The 19418-nt window shown below is 41.7% G+C and overlaps 2 protein-coding genes across 3 annotated transcripts in view; both read left to right on the top strand.

Annotated features, from left to right (window-relative positions):
- LOC111952814 (asc-type amino acid transporter 1-like) overlaps positions 1–8184 on the top strand; it is a 29522-nt gene extending 21338 nt beyond the window's left edge. Inside the window, 6 exon segments of the mRNA XM_023971733.2 lie at positions 1764–1887; positions 2104–2207; positions 2733–2829; positions 3053–3202; positions 3514–3691; positions 3961–8184. Of these exon segments, the coding sequence (XP_023827501.1) occupies positions 1764–1887; positions 2104–2207; positions 2733–2829; positions 3053–3202; positions 3514–3691; positions 3961–4085 (778 nt within the window). The 3' untranslated portion in view covers positions 4086–8184.
- A 9040-nt stretch (positions 8185–17224) lies between these two features.
- LOC111952638 (nuclear factor of activated T-cells, cytoplasmic 3) overlaps positions 17225–19418 on the top strand; it is a 29548-nt gene continuing 27354 nt past the window's right edge. For both annotated transcript variants that reach the window (XM_070435303.1, XM_023971532.2), the window contains exon 1: positions 17225–17329. The gene's annotated coding sequence lies outside the window, so the exon portion shown is untranslated. The remainder of the gene's footprint in view (positions 17330–19418) is intronic.

Below are 19418 nucleotides of genomic sequence, written 5' to 3'. Positions count from 1 at the left end.
ACTTCGGTGATGTCATTTACAAAATAGCCTCCAAAACCCTACTCAATAAATTGGATGCAGTCTATCACAGTGCCATCCGTTTTGTCACCAAAGCCCCATATACTACCCACCACTGCGACCTGTACACTCTCGTTGGCTGGCCCTCGCTTCATACTCGTCGCCAAACCCACTGGTTCCAGGTCATCTACAAGACCCTGCTAGGTAAAGTCCCCCTTATCTCAGCTCGCTGGTCACCATAGCAACACCTACCTGTAGCACGCGCTCCAGCAGGTTTATCTCTCTGGTCACCCCAAAACCAATTCTTCCTTTGGCCGCCTCTCCTTCCAGTTCTCTGCTGCCAATGACTGGAACGAACTACAAAAAATCTCTGAAACTGGAAACACTTATCTCCCTCACTAGCTTTAAGCACCAGCTGTCAGAGCAGCTCATAGATTACTGCACCTGTACATAGCCCATCTATATTTAGCCCAAACAACTACCTCTTTACCTACTGTATTTATTTATTTATTTTGCTCCTTTGCACCCCATTATTTCTGTCTCTACTTTGCGCTTTCTTCCACTGCAAACCAACCATTCCAGTGTTTTTAGTTTTATTTACTTGCTGTGTTGTATTTACTTCGCCACCATGGCCTTTTTATATTTTTATTTATTTATACATATATTTGTTTGCCTTCACTCCCTTATCTCACCTCACTTGCTCACATTGTATATAGACTTATTATTATTATTATTATTTTTTTTCACTGTATCATTGACTATATGTTTGTTTTACTCCATGTGTAACTATGTGTTGTTGTATGTGTCGAACTGCTTGCTTTATCTTGGCCAGGTCGCAATTGTAAATGAGAACGTGTTCTCAATTTGCCTACCTGGTTAAATAAAGGTTAAATAAAAATAAATAAATAAAATAGTGAAGCGTGATTCATCACTCCAGAGAACGTGTTCCCACTGCTCCAGAGTCCAATGGCAGCGAGCTTTACACCACTCCAGCCGACGCTTGGCATTGCGCATGGTGATCTTAGGCTGCTCGGCCATGGAAACCCATTTCATGAAGCTACCAACAAACAGTTCTTGTGCTGACGTTGCTTCCAGAGGCAGTTTGGAACTCGGTTGCGAGTGTTGCAACAGAGGAAAGACGATTTTTACGTCCTACGCGCCTTAGCACTCGGCAGTCCCATTCTGTGAGCTTGTGTGACATACCACTTTGCGGCTGAGCCATTGTTGCTCCTAACAGCACTTACATTTGGCCGGGGCAGCTCTAGCAGGGCAGAAACYGGTGTGGCTGAAATAGCCAAATCCAATAATTTGAAGGGGTGTCCACATACTTTTGTATATATAGTGTATATTGCATGTCAGCTGCCTTCTTACTTCCCCAACAATGCATGATTTATGAGACTGTGGGTTGATTGCATGGTTTGTATACTATGTGGATTACCTCATCAGTAGTTTATGTACCTTGTGGATMACCTCTTCAGTCACTTTTGTACCATGTGGATTACCTCATCAGTAGTTTATGTACCTTGTGGATGTCTTCATCAGTAGTTTTTATACCGTGTGGATTACCTCATCAGTAGTTTATGTACCTTGTGGATGAACTCATCAGTAGTTTTTGTACCATGTGGATMWCRTCATCAGRAGTTTMTGTACCWTGTYGATMAKCTKATCAGTAGTTTATGTACCYTGTGGATTACCTCATCAGTAGTTTWTGTACCATGTGGATTACCTCATCAGTAGTTTTTGTACCATGTGGATTACCTCATCAGGAACCTACCTCGTGCCATTTACATCTCAATCCCATTGGTGACCTTTGTGTACACGCTCACCAACATCGCCTACTTCTCCGCCATGTCACCCGAGGAGCTGCTCTCATCCAACGCTGTGGCCGTCGTGAGTAACGCTGTTCGCTTTGCTTTGCAACAAGACAAATATTGCCTGGAGTACTGTACTTTAATGGTGTCATTATTTGATGTATTGACCTTTAATGAATGTTCAACACAATGCATGTTCACATAAAGATGCCATTATTTATGAAAAATACTTTCCCTGCATCGAGCTATRCAAGGCTTGTTTTTTGTCCTAAATGTAAACCTTGTTCTGTTGCAGACATTTGGAGAGAAGCTCCTGGGGATGTTCTCTGTCATTATGCCCATCTCTGTGGCCTTGTCCACGTTCGGAGGCATCAACGGCTACCTCTTCACCTCCTCAAGGTATTTGTATTTGTATTTATTATGGATGCCCATTAGCTCTTACTCTTCCTGGGGTCCAGAAAAATTAAGGCAGATATACAATTTAAAAAAATATTACAATACATTTATAACAGATTTCACAACACACTAAGTGTGTGCCCTCAGGCTCCTATTCCACTACCACATATCTACAACACAAAATCCATGTGTATGTGTGTGTGTGTATAGTGAGTATGTTATCATGTGTGTGTCTGTGTCTATGTTTGTGTTGCTTCACAGTCCCTGCTGTTCCATAAGGTGTATTTTTATCTGTTTAAAAAAAATCTGATTCTACTGCTTGCATCAGTTACCTGATGTGGAATAGAGTTGAGCAGGTCAACCCTGGCAAATGTCCTGTATGTCCTCTAGGCCGTGTCTCAATCCACAAGGATGCTGCCTTTGGATTGAGACACGTCCTGGAAACGGAGGTGCATGCATGTTTTTTAAGTTCGTGAAATGATTGTACATGGGTCTATACGTCRTCTATGTTTTTATGTGTCTTTCTAGATTGTGTTTCTCTGGGGCCAGAGAGGGACATCTACCCAGCTTGCTGGCCATGATCCACTTTAAGAACTGCACCCCCATCCCAGCTCTCCTCTGCTGTGTAAGAAACGGATACTTATTTTCTACTATTTCTAGTGCACTCAACTCAATGCCGCTGTTACAGCCCTTAACCACTGTCTACGGTAGGCTTCCTCTGTATTCTATACCTCACTCAGGTATTTATCAGTTGTCCTRACCTCTCTTCTCTCTCCTCCTTCCCCCTGTCTGTCTCTGTCTATTTKTCTCTCCCTCACTCCCTTTCTCCATCTCTCTTTGTCTTGCAGTGTACTGCCACCATTGTAATCCTGTGTATAGGAGAGACACACAACCTGATCAACTATGTGTCCTTCATCAACTACCTCTCCTATGGAGTCACCATCGCAGGCCTGCTCTARTATCGATGGAAGAAGCCCAAACTTTACAGACCAATTAAGGTATTATTACTCCGGTCATGGTTCAATCATGGCCCCTCTCTGACATTTCTGTCAAGTTTACAACTGTTTTTATATAGCAGGATGTCAGTTTGTGCTAGTTTGCATTAGAGATAAAGGATTGACACAGTAATTGACAAATAAGAGCAAACTACAGCAATACAGTGAACCTGTTCTCACCTACTGTTGAAAACTTCAGAGTATGAGCAGCTCTTTCCTCTGTCCTCCCCGCCAGGTGATTCACTGAAAGGTGGAGCGGCACGTGACACTCRCTCCATTATAAACATGAATCTGTTCTCATCCCTGCTCATCAGGTCAACCTCCTTGTCCCTGTCACCTACCTGATGTTCTGGGCCCTGTTGCTGGGCTTCAGTCTGTACTCTGAGCCAGTGGTGTGTGGTGTTGGGCTGGTCATCATGCTCACTGGTGTACCAGTTTACTTCCTGGGGGTGCACTGGAAATCCAAGCCAAAGTGTATCTATGACTTCATCGGTGGGTGTCCTCTTCAATTCTGCAAATACATGTTTGTCTTAATAATCGTGGGCTCTTACTTTTCCCCAAAAGTATCAGAATTTCTGGATTCAAATTCAACCAAGTGTTTAATAGTATCCAACCTCCCTAAACCCTGTATATGACAAGTATCAAACCATTCTTTATTTCAGTAGACCCAGATATATGGCATTTAAAAGGAATCCAACTATTTTAGTTGTCTGGTCAGACACCTTGATGTGATGCTAAATGTGGGCCCTGTTTTCTCACAGAGTCAGCGACCTACGTGGCACAGAGGCTGTGTTTCGTMGTCTTCCCCCAGTTCGACCCCATCGAGATCAGTCCGATCGAAGAATGGCCTGACAAATCTTCCAACATTCTCTCTGGGAAGTCTTAAACTGTTTTTGCCTTCTGAAGTATTTTTCTTTTTGTATATTCTGTCACTGTATGATGACATGGTCCGTTCCTTTTAGTGGAGCCCCTTGTCTGGTCTTTGGTCACCTGAGACTCATATCCTATTCTTTACTGCTAAGTGGAATTGCCTGCGTTTTGATGCATGGGCCACTTGCAAATGTTTTTCTCCTCTTTTTCTACTAAGTCGTCAAGTACAAGCTAATGCCAACAGTATCACGTTCTGAAACAGACTTCATATTCCCTAAGGAACTATTTGCGACTTTTCTSTAACTTTTCAACATTGGCAGTATTTTGGTTTTGACCTGAGATTTACTGTGTATCACTGTGCCTTATAGGGAGAAATGTGTTCCTTATTAATTAATGTTCTCTCTTAATGTATTTTGGAACGCTTAACGCTTTGTGTGTTCCTTATGAGAATTAGAAAAAGCACTGTGGTCTTCCATATTCTMRTTCTTGCCAGTTAATTTGCCACATGAAATGGGTTCCTCGGATTTGTGAACATATTCAGAACCATCTGTGAACATAGACTTCAGAGCCTTTGACTTGATTCCTTTGGAAATTAATCTCTTTAGCCAGCAGCAGAAAACAAGATAGATTTGTTCTGATTGTATACTACTGATGATAGATAGGTTGTAGTTGATAGTTGAGGGTCACTGTGTTTTTACTTAGTTTAATGCTTGCCATTGCCTTTTACACTACTGATTCTATGTCATGCTATAAATACATACAACTGTAATGTTCACAGCTGACTAAATGACCCAAACTCAAATTTATCCGTGGAAGTAAAACTCCTCACAAAATGCTTGCTGCACTTTTCTAATGTTTGTTTCTAAACTAAGATTGTAATATCAAGTTAACTTATTTTATGTTTTATTTCTACCACACTTAAAACTAAACATCCTTACATGTGCTGGGAACCTGACAYAAACATACAAAAGGCATTTGCTTTTCCAGTGGAGTACTGTACTGCCATTGAATTTCTCAGCCCCAAACAGAGTTCTGTAACAACTATTTGTTCTTCATTATGGCCAGGCCCTTGACTGTTACTGTAAAACAAAACTTGGGATTTGTTGTATTTCTTTTTAAARAGATTTGAATTGGCATACCTTGATAGATACTGAAGATACTGTATTGTACTAAATGGATAGGTACAGTGGCAAGAYAAAGTATGTGAASCCTTTGGAATTACCTGTTGATCTGCATAAATTGGTCAGCAAATTTGATCTTATCTTCATCTAAGTCACAACAATAGACAAACACAGTCTGCTTAAACTAATAACACACAAACAATTATATCATGTCTTAATTGATCACACTGTGTAAACATTCACAGTGCAGGGCGGAAAAAGTTTGTGAACCCTTGGATTTAATAACTGGTTGACCCTCCTTTGGCAGTAATAACCTCAACCAAACATTTTCTGTAGTTGCGGATCAGACCTGCACAACGGTCTGGAGGAATTTTGGACCYTTCCTCTTACCAAAACTGTTTCAGTTCAGCAATATTCTTGGGATGTATGGTGTGAACCGTARTCTTGAGGTCATGCCACCGCATCTCAATCGGGTTGAGGTCAGGACTCTGACTGGGCCACTCCAGAAGGCGTATTTTCTTCTGTTGAAGCCATTCTGTTGTTGATTTACATCTGTGTTTTGGGTCATTGTCCTGTTGCATCACCCAACTTCTGTTGAGCTTCAATTGGCAGACAGATAGCATTACATTTTCATGCAAAATGTCTTGATAAACTTGGCCATTTTTTCATCGATGATAGCAAGCTGTCCAGGCCCTAAGGCAGCCCCAAACCATGATGCTCCCTGCACCATACTTTATAGCTGGGATGAGGTTTTCACGTTGGTGTGCTGTGCCTTTTTTTCTCCTCACATAGTGTTGTGTGTTCCTTCCAAACAACTCAACTTTAGTTTAATCTGTCCACAGAATATTTTGCCGGTAGCGCTGTGAAACAACCATGTGCTCTTTTGCGAACTTCAGACATGCAGCAATGMTTTTTTTGGACAGCAGTGGCTTCTTCCGTGGTGTCCTCCCTTGAACACCATTCTTGTTTAGTGTTTTACGTATCGTAGACTCGTCATCAGAGATGATAGGATTCTTCTTAACCTCATTGAGTATTCTGCGCTGTGCTTTTGCAGTCATCTTTGCAGGACGGCCACTCCTAGGGAGAGTAGCAACAGTGCTGAACTTTCTCCATTTATATACAATTTGTCTTACTGTGGACTGATGAACATCAAGGCTTTTAGAGATACTTGTGTAACCCTTTCCAGCTTTAAGTCAACAATTCATAATCTTAGGCCTTCTGAGATCTCATTTGTTCGAGACATGGTTCACATCAGGCAATGCTTCTTGTGAATAGCAAACTCAAATTTTGTGAGTGTTTTTTATAGGGCAGGGCAGCTCTAACCAATATCTCCAATCTTGTCTCATTGATTGGACTCCAGGTTAGCTGACTCCTGACTCCAATTAGCTTTTGGATAAGCCATGTCGTGGTAATTTCCTGTATTACTAAATGATGAGAGTTTACAAACCACACACAAGTCAGAGTTATATTTTAATGTCCATCTTTAATTATATGAGCTTCACCATAGCCCTTTGACTCTCAGATCAATTCAGTGTCTATAAATGAATTCTCTGAGAGTACTTACAAAATAATTCTTAGTATCTTTTATAGCCAAGATACACCCCTCTCAACTCACATGATGAACCACAGATCTTAGAAACTTCACAAAGGGCCTTTTACTTGAAAGAGGAGTATCCCATAGCCACATAGCATTAGCTATAAATTATCATTCAGTTTGGTCTCTTTAGACGAGGTTCTACTTCTCGTTATTGGTACTTCCTATTACCAAAACATTACCTCATCCAATGGCATATATCAATTGTCAATTCTAGATACTCCCATCTCAAATACACCCCGTCTTCTCCCCACTCCTGGAGAAGCTCACTAAGGGGAGTGAACCTCTAGGTCATATACTATGAAAGATAAGTTCAACATCAGAGGGGTGGTATAATGGTTCCAGACACTGCCATACTCCTCCCCCCCAATGGGAAAATGAGGGAGTGACTGGAGTACCGACATAGTGGAGCCCTTCACATTGTTTCACYGATATATTCACCTATGAAAGACAATGTTCAAACCTGACTTCTCCCTTTCTGATATTCTGCATATTACCAGATATGTAAAAGACAAGCCTGACCTCTCCCCTCTCTGGGCCCCAAGTGACTTTTCCCTAGAGGAGAAAGGAAAATGCAACTGCCAACAGTATAGTCCAAAAGAAGACATTCTAATGACAAGTATAAAATACATAAAACATCTTATTTATCTACGTTACCTAACTAATTCTGATTCAGCTACGACAGTCATTAGCCTAGGGGTTCACATACTTTTCTCAACCTACACTGTGAATGTTTAAATTATGTATTCAATATAGAAAATAAAAATACAATAATTGGTGTGTTATTAGTTTAAGCACACTGTGTTTGTCTATTGTTGTGACTTAGATGAAGATCAGATCACATTTTATGACCAATTTATGCAGAAATCCAGGTAATTCCAAAGGGTTCACATACTTTTTCTTGCCACTGTAGATAGTTATATACTGTAGATAGATAGAGTTGAAGTCCGAAGTTTACATACACCTTAGCGAAATACATTTAAACTCAGTTTTTCATAATTCCTGACATTTAATTCTCGTAAAAATTCCCTGTTTTAGGTCAGTTAGGATCACCACATTATTTGAAGAATGTGAAATGTCAGAATAGTAGTAGAGAATAATTTCTTTCAGCTTTTATTTCTTTCATCACATTCCCAGTGCGTCAGAAGTTTACATACACTCAATTAGTATTTGGTAGCATTGCCTTTAAATTGTTTCGGCTAGCCTTCCACAAGCTTCCCACAATAAGTTGGGTGAATTTTGGCCCATTCCTCCTGACAGAGATGGTGTAACTGAGTCAGGTTTGTAGGCCTCCTTGCTCGCACATGCTTTTTCAGTTCTGCCCACAAATGTTCTATAGGATTGAGGTCAGGACTTTGTGATGGCCACTCCAATACCTTGACTTTGCTGTCCTTAAGACATTTTGCCACAACTTTGGAAGCATGCTTGGGGTCATTGTCCATTTGGAAGACCCATTTGCGATGTCTTGAGATGTTGCTTCAATATATCCACATAATTGTCCTCCCTCATGATGCCATCTATTTTGTGAAGTGCACCAGTCCCTCCTGCAGCAAAGCACCCCCACAACATGATGCTGCCACCCCCGTGCTTCAAGGTTGGGATGGTGTTCTTCGGCTTACAAGCCTCCCCCTTTTTCCTCCAAACATAACGATGGTCATTATGGCCAAACAGTTCTATTTTTGTTTCATCAGACCAGAGGACATTTCTCCAAAAAGTACGATCTTTGTCCCATGTGCAGTCGCAAACCCTAGTCTGGCTTTTTTTGGCGGTTTTGGAGCAGTGGCTTCTTCCTTGCTGGGCGGCCTTTCAGGTTATGTCGATATAGGACTCGTTTTACTGTGGATATAGATACTTTTGTACCCGTTTCCTCCATCATCCTCACAAGGTCCTTTGCTGTTGTTCTGGGATTGATTTGCACTTTTCGCACCAAAGTATGTTCATCTCTAGGAGACAGAACGCGTCTCCTTCCTGAGCGGCTGCGTGGTCCCATGGTGTTTATACTTGCTTACTATTGTTTGTACAGATGAACGTAGCACCTTCAGGCATTTGGAAATTGCTCCCAAGGATGAACCAGACATGTCGAGGTCTAGAATACTTTTTCCTGAGGTCTTGGCTGATTTCTTTAGATTTTCCCATGATGTCAATCAAAGAGGCACTGAGTTTGAAGGTAGGCCTTGAAATACATCCACAAGTACACCTACAATTGACTCAAATTATGTCAATTAGCCTATCAGAAGCTTCTAAAGCCATGACATAATTTTCTGGAACTTTCAAGCTGTTTAAAGGCACAGTCAACTTAGTGTATGTAAACCTCTGACCCACTGGAATTGTGATACAGTGAATTATAAGTGAAATAATCTGTCTGTAAACAATTGTTGGAAAAATTACTTGTTATGCACAAAGTAGATGTCCTAACCGACTTGCCAAAACTACAGTTTGTTTACAAGAAATCTTTGGAGTGGTTAAAAATCGAGTTTTAATGACTCCAACCTAAGTATGTAAACTTCAGACTTCAACTGTAGATACGTAGATACCACAAATTACTCAAGGAAAATATGTTATGCCAATAACCAGATAAAATGATTTATGATTAAGATACACTACATGACCAAAAGAATGTGGACACCTGCTCATTGAACATCTCATTCCAAAATCATGGGCATTAATATGGAGTGGGTCCCCCCTTTGTTACTACAACAGCCTCCACTCTTCTGGGAAGGCTTTACGCTAGATGTTGGAACTTTGCTGCAGAGACTTTCTTCCATTCATCCACAAGAGCGTTAGTGAAGTCGGGCACTGATGTTGGGCTATTAAGCCTGGCTCGCAGTCGGCGTTCCAATTCATCCAACAGGTGTTCAATGGGGTTGAGGTCAGGGCTTTGTACAGGCCAGTCAAATTCTTCCACATCGATATCAACAAACCCTTTCTGTATGGCCCTCGCTTTGTGCACGGGGGCATTGTCATGCTGAAACAGGAAAGGGCCTTCCCCAAACTGTTGGCAAGAAGTGGTAAGGACAGAATTGTCTAGAATGTCATTGWAWGCTGTAGCGTTAAGATTTGCCTTCACTGGAATTTAGGGGACTAGCCCGAACCATGAAAAACTGCCCCAGACCGTTATTCCTCCTCCACCAAACATTACAGTTGGCACTATGCATTGGGGCAGGTAGCGTTCTCCTGGCATACGCAAAACCCAGATTTGTCCGTTGGACTGCTGGATGGTGAAGCGTGATTCATCACTCCAAATAACGTGTTTCCACTGCTCCGGAGTCCAATGGCTGTGAGCTTTACACCACTCCAGCCGATGCTTGGCATTGCGCATGGTGATCTTAGGCTTGTGTGCGGCTACTCGGCCATGGAAACCCATTTCATGAAGCTCCCGACGAACAGTTCTTGTGCTGACGTTGCTTCCAGAGGCAGTTTGGAACTCGGTAGTGAGTGTTGCAACCGAGAACAGACCATTTTTACGCACTATGCGTTTCAGCACCTGGCGGTCGCCTAAACATTTCCACTTCACAATAACAGTACTTATAGTTGACCGGGGCAGCTCTAGCAGGGCAGAAATACGATGAACTGACTAGTTGGAAAGGTGGCATCCTATGACGGTGCCATGTTGAAAGTCACTGAGCTCTTCAGTAAGGCCATTCTACTGTGTTAGTCAGTGTTTGTCTATGGAGATTGCATGGCGGTGTGCTCGATTTTATACACCTGTCAGCAATAGGTGTGGCCGAAGTAGCCAAATCCACAAATTTGAAGGGGTGTCCASATACTTTTGTATATATAGTGTATCATTATTTAGTTTGTAAGTACAACATTGAGTTATCTCTCTCTCTCCAACAGCTGCCATAACCATTAAGCCCCAGTCAGGTAAAACACACTGCTTATACAAGGTTTATTACTACTTTATATGCAGTTTAGTTTAGATTTCTAGAGCAGTCTTGGTATGAAGAGATTTTACACTGTAAATTATTTGTAAAGCATCAGGTGTTTACAATGGGTTCAGTACTTGGAATGTATTTTAGTGCACTTTTTTGTAAATGAGAAAATAACAATAATAGCACAATAAAATCAAATACCTATCGGAAATGTTTTTTCTCATTGCCATTCTCATTTACCATGCTTTTTCACACACACTATAAAGTATTCAACTGTTTAAATGTGCCAATAATGTACCGGTATCTGCCAGCCTGAGACAAAAAGAAAAAGTCTTTACGTCCCTTTAAAATATTTTACCATCGCATTGTTGAATACATGTTTGTCATTGGCTTGAAGGGCATTCTAGAGCGTGTATTATTTCCATATAAAGAACGGTATATTTGCACGAATTCAATGGCTATAGTTCATTTTTACATGAATGAATGCCAAGAGTGTGCAAAGCTGTCATCAAGGCAAAGGGTGGCTACTTTGAAGAATCTCAAATATAAAATATGTTTTTATTAAATTTGTTTAACGCATTTTTGGTTACTACATGATTCCATATGTGTTATTTCAAAGTTTTGATGTGTTCACTATTATTCTAAAATGTAGAAAATAGTCAAAATAAAGAAAAACCCTGGAATGAGTAGGTGTGTCCAAACTTTTGACTGGTACTATATATTTTTTGAGGGGCCTATTTTGTATGTTATTTGTGGCATTAATATGTGTCACATATCAGTTTGCAAACAATGTAAAAGCAGCATACCAACATGGTCTCTTTTTTTCTTTCTTGAGTTAAGGCACCTCCAAAATGCAGGTGTTTCAGCCTAGTGCTTTCTGTGGTGGTGGGGCAGGCAAATGTGGAGTGTAGGGGTTGGTAATATTCTCTAGTTGCGCCGTGATTGGCTCAGTGTTCTGTCACTAATGGGGACACTAAGTCACCGCAAAATCTAAGGGTTGAGCTCGAAAATTCAAGCTCCTTTGGTGCTGCCATAGAATTACATTAGAAGTGCCCATCCAAGAAGGCTCAAGGTCATTAGCCACAGATAAAATTACGTCAAATCATGTTAAATCTACAGTAGCTTGATTGGACTAATCATACTTTCAAAATCTTAGCTAGCAAGCTAGCAGTCATSATGAATCAAGTCGACAATCTACTGGCAAATCCTTTTCAAACCTTGTCATATGAAGATAAATAATGAAGAGAAATTATAGATAAAATGTATCGGAGATAAAATAATGGCACCGAAGACGATGGCTGACGTTTTTAGACAACACTATCAACCAAGACCGCACTCAACGTGCTGTATAACGCCATAAGCAAACAAGAAAATGCTCATCCAGAAGTGGCGCTCCTAGTGGCCGCGACTTTAATGCAGGCAAATTTAAATCCGTTTTACCTAATTTCTACCAGCATGTCACATGTGCAACCAGAGGATAAAAAAAAACTCTAGACCACCTTTACTCCACACACAGACACGTACAAAGCTCTCCCTGGAAAATCTGACCAATTAAAGCAGGAAGCACCAGTGACTACAATAAAAAAGTGGTCAAATTAAGCAGATGCTAAGCTACAGGACTGTTTTGCTAGCACAGACTGGAATATGTTCTGTGATTCCTCTGATGGCATTAAGGAGTACACCACATCAGTCATTGGCTTCATCAATAAGGGCATCGATGACGTCCCCCCCACAGTGACCGTACGTACATACKCCAACCAGAAGCCATGGATTACAGGCAACATCCGCACTGAGCTAAAGGCTAGAGCTGCCGCTTTCAAGGAGCGGGACTCTAACCCGGAAGCTTATAAGAAGTCTCGCTATGCCCTCCGACGAACCATCAAACAGGCAAAGCATCAATACAGGACTAAGATCGAATCGTACTACACTGGCTCTAACACTCGTCGGATGTGGCAGGGCTTGCAAACTATTACAGACTACAAAGGGAAGCACAGCCGAGAGCTTCCCAATGACACAAGCCTACCAGATGAGCTAAACTACTTCTATGCTCGCTTCGAGGCAAATAACACTAAAACATGCATGAGAGCACCAGCTGTTCCGGAAAACTGTGTGATCACGCTCTCCTCAGCCGATGTGAGTAAGACCTTTAAACAGGTCAACATTCACAAGGCCGCAGGGCCAGACGGATTACCAGGATGTGTACTGCGAGCATGCACGGACCACCTGGCAAGGGTCTTCACTGACATTTTCACCCTCTCCTTGTCCAAGTCTGTAATACCAATATATGTTTTAAGCAGACCACTATAGTCCCTGTGCCCAAGAAAGCAAAGGTAATCTGCCTAAATGACTAACGCCCCGGAGCACTCACGTCGGTAGCCATGAAGTGCTTTGAACGGCTGGTCATGGGTCACATCAACACCATCGTCCCAGAAACCCTAGACCCACTCCAATATGCATACCGCCCCAACAGATCACGCAATCTCAATCACACTCCACACTGCCCTTTCCCACCTGGACAAAAGGAACACCTATGTGAGAATGCTGTTCATTGACTACAGGTCAGCGTTCAACACCATAGTCCCCACAAAGCTCATGACTAAGCAAAGGAGCCTGGGACTAAACACCTCCCTCTGCAACTGGATCTTGGACTTCCTGATGGGCCGCTCCCAGGTGGTAAGGGTAGGCAACAACACATCTGTCATGCTGATCCTCAGCACGGGGGCCCCTCAGGGGTGCGTGCTTAGTTCCCTCCTGTACACCCTGTTCACCCACMACTGCGTGGACAAGCACAACTTCAACACCATCATTAAGTTTGCTGATGACACAACTGGTGTAGGCCTGATTAGGGCTGTTGCGGTGACCTTATTACCGCTACACCAGCAGTCAAGAGTCATGAAGGCAATCAAATTCCACGTGACCGTTTAGTCACAGTAATTAGGCTTCACCAAGCTCTGATACTGCTGATAGTCATTATAGCGTACTTAACTTTATAACTGCCTGGTACTCAGCACTCTATTGTACCTCTGATCACTCTGACATCAATGCAAATGTAATCGAAAATCGAATCAAACACTTCATGAGAGCCCATGAGCTCATGTTGCACAACATTTCTATAGGCTATGCAATTGCGCGAGAAAACAGAGTGATGGCCTCTACTAAAAAGAGGAGGCTCCCATCAGCTTTGTATAGACTAAGCCTATTCTATTTATTTCTCAACTTTCCTAATATTAATCAAATTGTTTATCTTTATAAAAGGAGTATGGTCTAGCTTCCTTGCATGAAAATGAACCACAGGAAATGCGTCCTCCATTTGCTATTTAAGTGCATAAATGACATTTATTTTTTCCCGCTGCCCCTGTTTCAAGACAGGTCCATGATAATGGTCCATTCTAAATCAAAACAAATATCACACATATATTATTTAGTATATGTAAAGACAAGATTAAATCATGAATAGTCTGATGGGTGACAATATTAGCCTATCACTTGTGGATTATATATTATCACTCGTGAATGATGCCCAGCATAAGAAACTGCCTTTTTCCCCCGACTTTTTAGAATCTTAGTCGCACACCTCTTGTAGCCTAGCCCATAGACCTATATGTTTTGATAAGGTTTGTATCACAACTAAAGTGGCCCAATAAATTCTTAAAATTAAGCACATTAATCCGCTTTACAGGGGGTTTAGAGCCTACGTGGCATACATAAGCAGCGCGTGAGTTTTGAGTTTGGGGAAGATCATTTTCACCATAAAAATGCACCTTCATAATAAAAGCATCACGTGATGGAGAGCCATGTGAGTGAGAGGTGCCTCAGATTGCGCAGCACTCAGGAAGAAAGGCACAACGACCACAGGCTGCAAAAGGGATGGATTTTTTAGGGTTCATTACGGCCACAAAGGGGATGCCACCGTGAAATTCGAGGCATTATCAAGTGCTTGTCAGATTGTGAATGAGAGACTAATGAAGTGTGTACAGCCTGCTCAAAATACAAAGCAGAGCTCATGCCTTTCAAGCAACTTTTTTCAAATCATCATTAGTCACATCATGCAGCCTTACAATGTATTAYAAATCTAAACATATAGCCCAATGTTTGTAGAACAACTGAAGTTACATTAATACCTCTAAATGAAGCTTACAGGAGTAGCTACTTCTTGTTAACRGCTCAACACAGAATAGCCACATGTGCGCACTCCCTCAAATCGTTTGGAGAAAATATTTATATATTTTTCAGCTTCGTTCAATTGTTTTCTTCATACTATAAAATAATATAAAATAATGCCACGGAATTCGAAGCAAATCTMGTCTGCTAAATGAACTAGTGTAGCCCACAGCCATTTGGCATAGCCACATCAGGACCTCAGAGTATGCTATTCTTTTCTTCTGAAATAGAATAKATTTTTTTCATATCATGCTTCTTTAGACTTAAATCAAATCAATTTATATAGCCCTTCGTACATCAGCTGATATCTCAAAGTGCTGTACAGAAACCCAGCCTAAAACCCCAAACAGCAAGCAATGCAGGTGTAGAAGCACGTGGCTAGGAAAAACTCCCTAGAAAGGCCAAAACCTAGGAAGAAACCTAGAGAGGAACCAGGCTATGAGGGGTGGCCAGTCCTCTTCTGGCTGTGCCGGGTGGAGATATTAACAGAACATGGCCAAGATGTTCAAATGTTCATAAATGACCAGCATGGTCAAATAATAGTAATCATAATGAACAGGTCAGGGTTCCAAGCCGCAGGCAGAACAGTTGAAACTGGAGCAGCAGCACGGCCAGATGGACAGGGGACAACAAGGAGTCATCATGCCAGGTAGTCCTGAGGGCATGGTCCTAGGGCTCAGGTCCTCCGAGAGAGAGAAAGAAAAAGAGAATTAGAGAGAGCATACTTAAATTCACACAGGACACCGGATAAGACAGGAGAAATACTCCAGATAAACAGACTGACCCTAGCCCCCCGACACGTAAACTACTGCAGCATAAGTACTGGAGGCTGAGACAGGAGGGGTCAGGAGACACTGTGGCCCCATCCGATGAACCCCCAGACAGGGCCAACAGGCAGGATATAACCCCACCCACTTTGCCAAAGCACAGCCCCCACACCACTAGAGGGATACCTTCAACCACCAACTTACCATCCTGAGACAGACCGAGTATAGCCCACAAAGATCTCCACCACGGCATAACCCAAGGGGGGCGCCAACCCAGAAGGAAGGACCACGTCAGTGACTCAACCCACTCAAGTGATGCACCCCTCCTAGGGACGGCATGGAAGAGCACCAGTAAGCCAGTGACTCAGCCCCTGTAATAGGGTTAGAGGCAGAGAATCCCAGTGGAGTGAGGGGAACTGGCTAGGCAGAGTCTAAAATAAATAATGGATTTATTGTGAAGGTGTAGGCTATAATACATGGATTTATTCAAAAAAAATTAAATGTAGATGTTCCAAAGGTATGTGTGGAAGCCAGGAGATGCTAAATGTGTTTATGTTAATTAACGGTCAATTATTGTGAAACTGGCAGGCATTTGCTTGACAATCACCGGCTCACACATCCCTAGGCCTGATCACCGACAATGATAATAGGGAGAAGGTCAGAGACCTGGCAGTGTGGTGCCAGGACAACAACCTCTCCCTCAACGTGAGCAAGACAAAGGAGATTATCGTAGACTACAGGAAAAGGAGGGCCGAACACGCCCCCAGTCACATCGACYGGGCTGTAGTGGAGTGTGTCGAGAGTTAAGTTCCTTGGTGTCCACATCACCAACAAACTATCATGGTCCAAACACACCAAGAAAGTTGTGAAGAGGGCACGACAACGCCTTTTCCCCCTCAGGAGACAGAAAAGATTTGGCATGGGTACCCAGATCCTCAAAAAGTTCTACAGCTGCACCATCAAGATCATCCTGACCGGTTGCATCACRGTCTGGTATGGCAACTGCTCGGTATCCGACCGTAAGGCGCTACAGGCGGTAGTGCGTACAGACTAGGTACATCACTGGGTCCAAGCTTCCTGCCATCCATGAACTATACACTAGGCGGAGTCAGAGGAAGGCCCAAAAAATAGTCAAAGAGTCCAGTCACCCAAGTCATAGACTGTTCTCTCAGTCACCAAGTCTAGGTCCAAAAGGCTCCTTAATAACAGCTTCTACCCCCAAGCCTTAAGACTGCTGAACAATTCATCAAATGGCCACCCGGACTATTTGCATTGACCCCCCCCACTTTGTTTTTACAATGCTGCTACTCAATGTTTATTATGTATGTATAGTCACCTTAACCCTACCTACATGTAAAAATTACCTCAACTAACCTGCACATTAACTTGGTACAGGCACCCCGTGTATAAAGCCTCATTATTGTTATTTTACTGTGTTACTTTTTTTCTTTTTTTAAACTTTAGTTTATTTAGTAAATATTTTTGAATTGTTGGTTAAGGGCTTGTAAGTAAGCATTTCACGGTGAGATCTACTACACCTGTTGTGTTCGGCGCATGTGACGAATACAATCTTATTTGATCACTGACGTCATCATGATTCGACCCTGTATTTTTCCGAGTTCCCAGTTGTCCTAAAAGCACCATAAATCCAGAGAATGCCAGACTGACGACAAAGTTGACGACAAKATTTGCCCACGAAGGACCGCCGCGCCACCTTCCTGTTCAAATGAGCACAGCACAACAAGGTGAGTACAAAAATGTCTTGTATGCTGCTGCATAAATTATGTAATATACCAGGGAGATATGTAGTTATACTGTAGCTAAGAAAGTAATACTAACGTTAAGTGTATGTTGTGTAGTAAGCTTTACATGCTAAAATCGCCACTGCTTACATGTTCTATGTTTTTGGCTGCTTTTGAAAGCAAAATACAAATTGAGAACAGTATTGGCATTGTTGAACTCGATTTTCATTATGTCAAACTAGGACTGATGGTTTGGTTACCACGGCAACTACTGTAGCTATCTAGTAAACTTGCTAGCTACTTCAGTGGATGTTAAACACATTTCTACCYGCAAATTAACACATTTCTAGCGACAAATGTGTTAAAGTATAGCCATGGTATAAAAGGGTAATCAACTCAGGGGTCTATGGAAAATAATAGAATTCCTTGGAAGGACAGTTGTACCTCGCTAACGTTAGCTGTTCTTGGAACACACCTTCCGTGTCTTTRATTATTTTCCATAGAATGCATAGCCCATCGTTGATTATCCCTTACATAACTTATGTTTGTTTTTTTAGGTTCGCCTGGTTTATACACAATATACAGTGAGGTATGCAGCACACAACACACCAGGGACTTATTCAATGGAATTATTATATTTAGAACACATTACTCTTATAGTGGGTATACCTGTTCTATGCGGTATATTTCGATACTGAGTCGGCTAGGTTTGATGACCCAAGGAAATAGCGAGTCAACACGCGTCTTTGGAAGCTTCTAATGAAGACCACTGCAATGCACTTTCTGTAAATGACGGTGAGTTATTTTAATTGTTGATTAAAACTTCATATCGTAAGTGCCAGATGTGTGTCCTCCAATTATTTTACGAGCAATATATGCCACTCGCTGTTTATTATCGACGCGTAGTCACTACACCCCTACCTACATGAACAAATTACCTCAACCTTTACCCATGCACACTAACTCGGTACCGGTACCTCCTGTATGTTATTGTGTTACTTTTTATTATTATTTTTTATTATTATTATTTTTAAACTTTAGTTTATTTGGTAAATATTTGCTTAACTCTTCTTGAACTGCACTGTTGGTTAAGGGCTTGTAAGTAAGCATTTCACGGTAAGGTCTACACCGCATGTGACAAATAATGTTTGATTTGATTTACACGTTTCTCTAGTTGAACGCAAGCAAACTGCTACAGCACTATGGAAGGCCAAGAGTTTCAAATCGTCTTACTCGTAATTATCATTTTTCACTTCCTTTTTTCTAGTGTCAAATGTCATTTATTGTACACGTGATTTTTTTCACGTGTGTTTCCAGGCGATTTGAACACTTGTTTTGGGCATTTTTACGCACGTTCATTACACCTGTTCATTGTGCATTTGTGACTCACCACCTGGATTCGGTCTTATGTAGCAACATTTTAATTTATTTTAATTTTATTTTTTACATTGGATAAAAGTAGAGACTCAGAGCTACAAAATTGTATATCATACACTGCATTTGAGGAAACAATGGGAAAGTAATTCTGCTTTGAAAGTTGATCAACTTGTAAACCCTCCTTTCAGTGTTTTGGTACTACTATTGAGAGCCCTTCTTTGTCTACACCCATTCAGCATTGTTCACACCTTCGTAAGCCTTAGCCCCACCCATCTCTTTAAGGGTTGATCCATGTGTTCTGTACTAACCTGCCAGCTACTTCCAGACATCTAAGAGACAGAGAACAGCTCACTGAACATTACTCGCCCTAGCAGAGCTGGTTAGGCTGTTATGTTATCCAGAGCGTTGGTGACTGCAACAGTGCTGTCAGATTGTCCGCTCATAACTTCCTAGCGTTTTGCGTTCTAAGTGCACACTGGACGCTCTGGCGAATAATTAGGGTTGTTCCGAAAGCTCTGACCTCACAACGACAGTCAAGCACCCAAGCTAACTGGTTAACATTGGCTAGCTAAACTCAGCAAAAAAAGAAACTTCCTCTTCTGTCAACTGTGTTTATTTTCAGCAAACTTAACATGTGTAAATATTTCTATGAACACAAGATTCAACAACTGAGACATAAACTGAACAAGTTCCACAGACATGTGACTAACAGAAA

This window comes from Salvelinus sp. IW2-2015, linkage group LG26 (assembly GCF_002910315.2).
Source record: "Salvelinus sp. IW2-2015 linkage group LG26, ASM291031v2, whole genome shotgun sequence".
Classification (NCBI taxonomy): domain Eukaryota; kingdom Metazoa; phylum Chordata; class Actinopteri; order Salmoniformes; family Salmonidae; genus Salvelinus; species Salvelinus sp. IW2-2015.
This window is presented reverse-complemented; position numbering and strand designations above follow the sequence as displayed.